This window comes from Phytophthora parasitica (assembly GCF_000247585.1).
Source record: "Phytophthora parasitica INRA-310 unplaced genomic scaffold supercont2.1, whole genome shotgun sequence".
NCBI classification, from domain to species: Eukaryota; Oomycota; class Peronosporomycetes; order Peronosporales; family Peronosporaceae; genus Phytophthora; species Phytophthora nicotianae.
This window is the reverse complement of record NW_008634126.1, coordinates 1,810,294-1,812,701: the sequence shown is the minus strand read 5'-3', so window position 1 is coordinate 1,812,701 and position 2,408 is coordinate 1,810,294. Positions and strand designations below refer to the sequence as shown.

Sequence of the window (2,408 nt, the reverse complement as noted above, 5' to 3'; positions counted from 1 at the left end):
GAGTCGGTATTAGCATTTAATGCTCCTTCACATACCAACGAATTGCAATATCCACATGAGCTATCATCACTCCCACGACGGGTGCCATCATTGCAGTTATTTGGCTTAGCTTGTTTTTCGCTGTTCGCCTGATTAACGTGTCCTTGCAGCTCGCTCACCTCATCATCCGTGACGGGTATGCATGGTATATCGTCGTTGAGGTTATCATCTAGTTCTCGTAAATTTTCTTCTGAGATTCTTATGTTTTCATAGAGAGGGTTGTTAGCTATAAGCCAACACAGCGCGCGCCTCACGAAATCTGGACGCACACGAAAGTAGTTTGTTGTGATATCAGATCTTGATTTAAGCAATACAACGCCACAGTCTTTTAATGGTCTTGGAAGCTCTTTTACCATTTCACCCGGCTCGTTCCAATAGTTAACGGCATTTCCGCGAGTAAATTCCTGGCCATCTCTGTATTGATTTACACACGTAGTGAAAGAAATGCCAAGGCCAATTAGCCTTGACTCCATTCGATTCAATTCAGCCAGTTCAGTTGGAACAGCTCTTATTCTAAAGCCACTACTTCGGCAAAATTTGGGTGTTTTCCGTGCCAACAGAGATCTGTTACATCTGTCACATAGCCATATCATTGTCTTGTCTTCACTAGCTACAAGCCCTTCACGAACACTTTCATTACAGTCATCGCTTACAAGGCCTTCAGGAATGATTTCGCACTCTCCATCGGCATTACACAGAGGAGAAAAAAAAAATAGATTTCGGATCGTATAGTTTCAACTTTGAGTTGTTTGCATTGCCGAGTTCACCACAGCTTCCGCACACCCGAAACAATGGCGCGTCGATGGCATCGAAGAAATCTGCCAGACAATGAAATACACAGGTTTTAGAAACCTGCAGGAAAACCTTATTGTATTAGCACTTACCTTGCTTGTCAAATTCAAAGCTGGCAGCCTCATTAGCATCAGCATGGCTGTCTTTCCGCTTCCGACGCTTGCTTTGTGGGAGATTCTGAGACTCTTCGTTCCTCCTCTTGGTTTCTTCACCACGTGTTAACCGTGTCTTTATGTGCTCAGCTTCTAACCCGTCGAGGGTTTCCGAGTGTTGAGTTGGTTCGTGTGGTTGTGTAGCCCGTGTACGAATAGCCACACGACGTATAACTCGAAGAGCAGCTCTGGCTTCCTTGGCTGCTTTCACAGATCGTACCGGCTTCAATGCACGCACCATCGTGGTGCAAGTTGTGTAATGACTTCGAGTTTAAAAGAGAACAGACAACTTCGGTGGTGTTCGTTGAAGTGATCCTCACAGCCAGCCTCAACGTTAGAATCTTCCTTAAGGGTCGGCACGTATGGTACGCACACGATTCCATATTCGGTAGTTAATTTACATTCGCCCATCTTCAAAAAGGTAGCTTCTTCTTATTCTTTAACTATGTTACTAGTCTTTAACTATTTTCTAGATCTCCTACATTATCCTAGAGAAAAATCCATCTACTTGCGGTCGTCCAGGATGCGTCGATAGTTTAAGTGGGCGGTCAATGCATCTAAGCGATGCGTTTAGAACTTCGATTAATAGTAGATTCCACTGATGCCACTTCGCCATCAACGTACCCATTGGCGGATTTCAACGAAAGAACGTATCCGAAGAGTTATAGATAGTACTGCCTAGTATTCGATGTCCATCATTAATACCTGAATCTTAGCCCATGATGTGAGCTGCATACGACGCCCACGAATAATTCTTCTAGCAATCCACCTGTCCCACTTAAACTAACAAGCGATGATGCGTTTGATCATCGTTTAGCCATTGAGTTCTGTGATGTTACTGTACCTTCAACGTATCTATTAGTTGATCCAACGAAAGAACGTATCCGAAGAAACGCTTGTCATATTTCCAGAAGTCACTATCAAAAGCGCTTTGTTCATTACTTTAAATTTTAATCGTGTTGTCCACTTACATAGTGAAGGTTTGACTGCCCTGCACGTGATGTCTACCATTTTACCTTAACACGGAGCCTACGAAGTATAAAAAATACGACGAAACTACGTAATATCCTACGATCATTACATATCTACGGCTATTGCACTTTATCCTTGTTTCTAGATCTAGCTCGCAAACTTTCACCAAAAGCAACGTACCACAACGCACGCACCTCGCCGCGCATCTAGATACACACGCATCTTCAACTCATCCACTTAAAATCTTGTTATCCTACAAACGTTAAAGATCTGCTTCGCGCCTCTATTGCATACAAATCTTACACAATTTACAGCTCAACTGTTGAATACTCTGTCTTAAGCAGTCATTATCTACCTCATTCGTTAGTATGCTGCATGTTAACACCTTTGCAATAATACCAAGTTGAGCTCTTATTCTTTAGCCTTTGAGCGCCTACACACATCTCACTAAGT

At 43.0% G+C, this 2,408-nt stretch overlaps 1 protein-coding gene across 1 annotated transcript; it reads right to left on the bottom strand.

Moving 5' to 3' along the window:
- Positions 1-475: 475 nt before the first annotated feature.
- On the bottom strand, positions 476-1,280 carry PPTG_00459 (hypothetical protein). Its single transcript, XM_008891859.1, has 2 exons — positions 924-1,280; positions 476-857 (listed from the first exon to the last, which is right to left on the bottom strand). The coding sequence occupies exons 1-2, from the start codon at positions 1,222-1,224 to the stop codon at positions 730-732; spliced, it is 429 nt and encodes a 142-aa protein (XP_008890107.1). The 5' UTR covers positions 1,225-1,280; the 3' UTR covers positions 476-729.
- Between the last annotated feature and the right edge of the window lie 1,128 nt (positions 1,281-2,408).

Excerpts from the sequence above, each read along its gene's own strand:
- PPTG_00459 (XM_008891859.1), bottom strand. The coding sequence starts at position 1,224 with ATGGTGCGTGCATTGAAGCCGGTACGATCTGTGAAAGCAGCCAAGGAA. Across the intron at positions 858-923 it reads CTTTGAATTTGACAAGCAAG|ATTTCTTCGATGCCATCGAC; the intron begins GTAAGTGCTAAT and ends ATTGTCTGGCAG.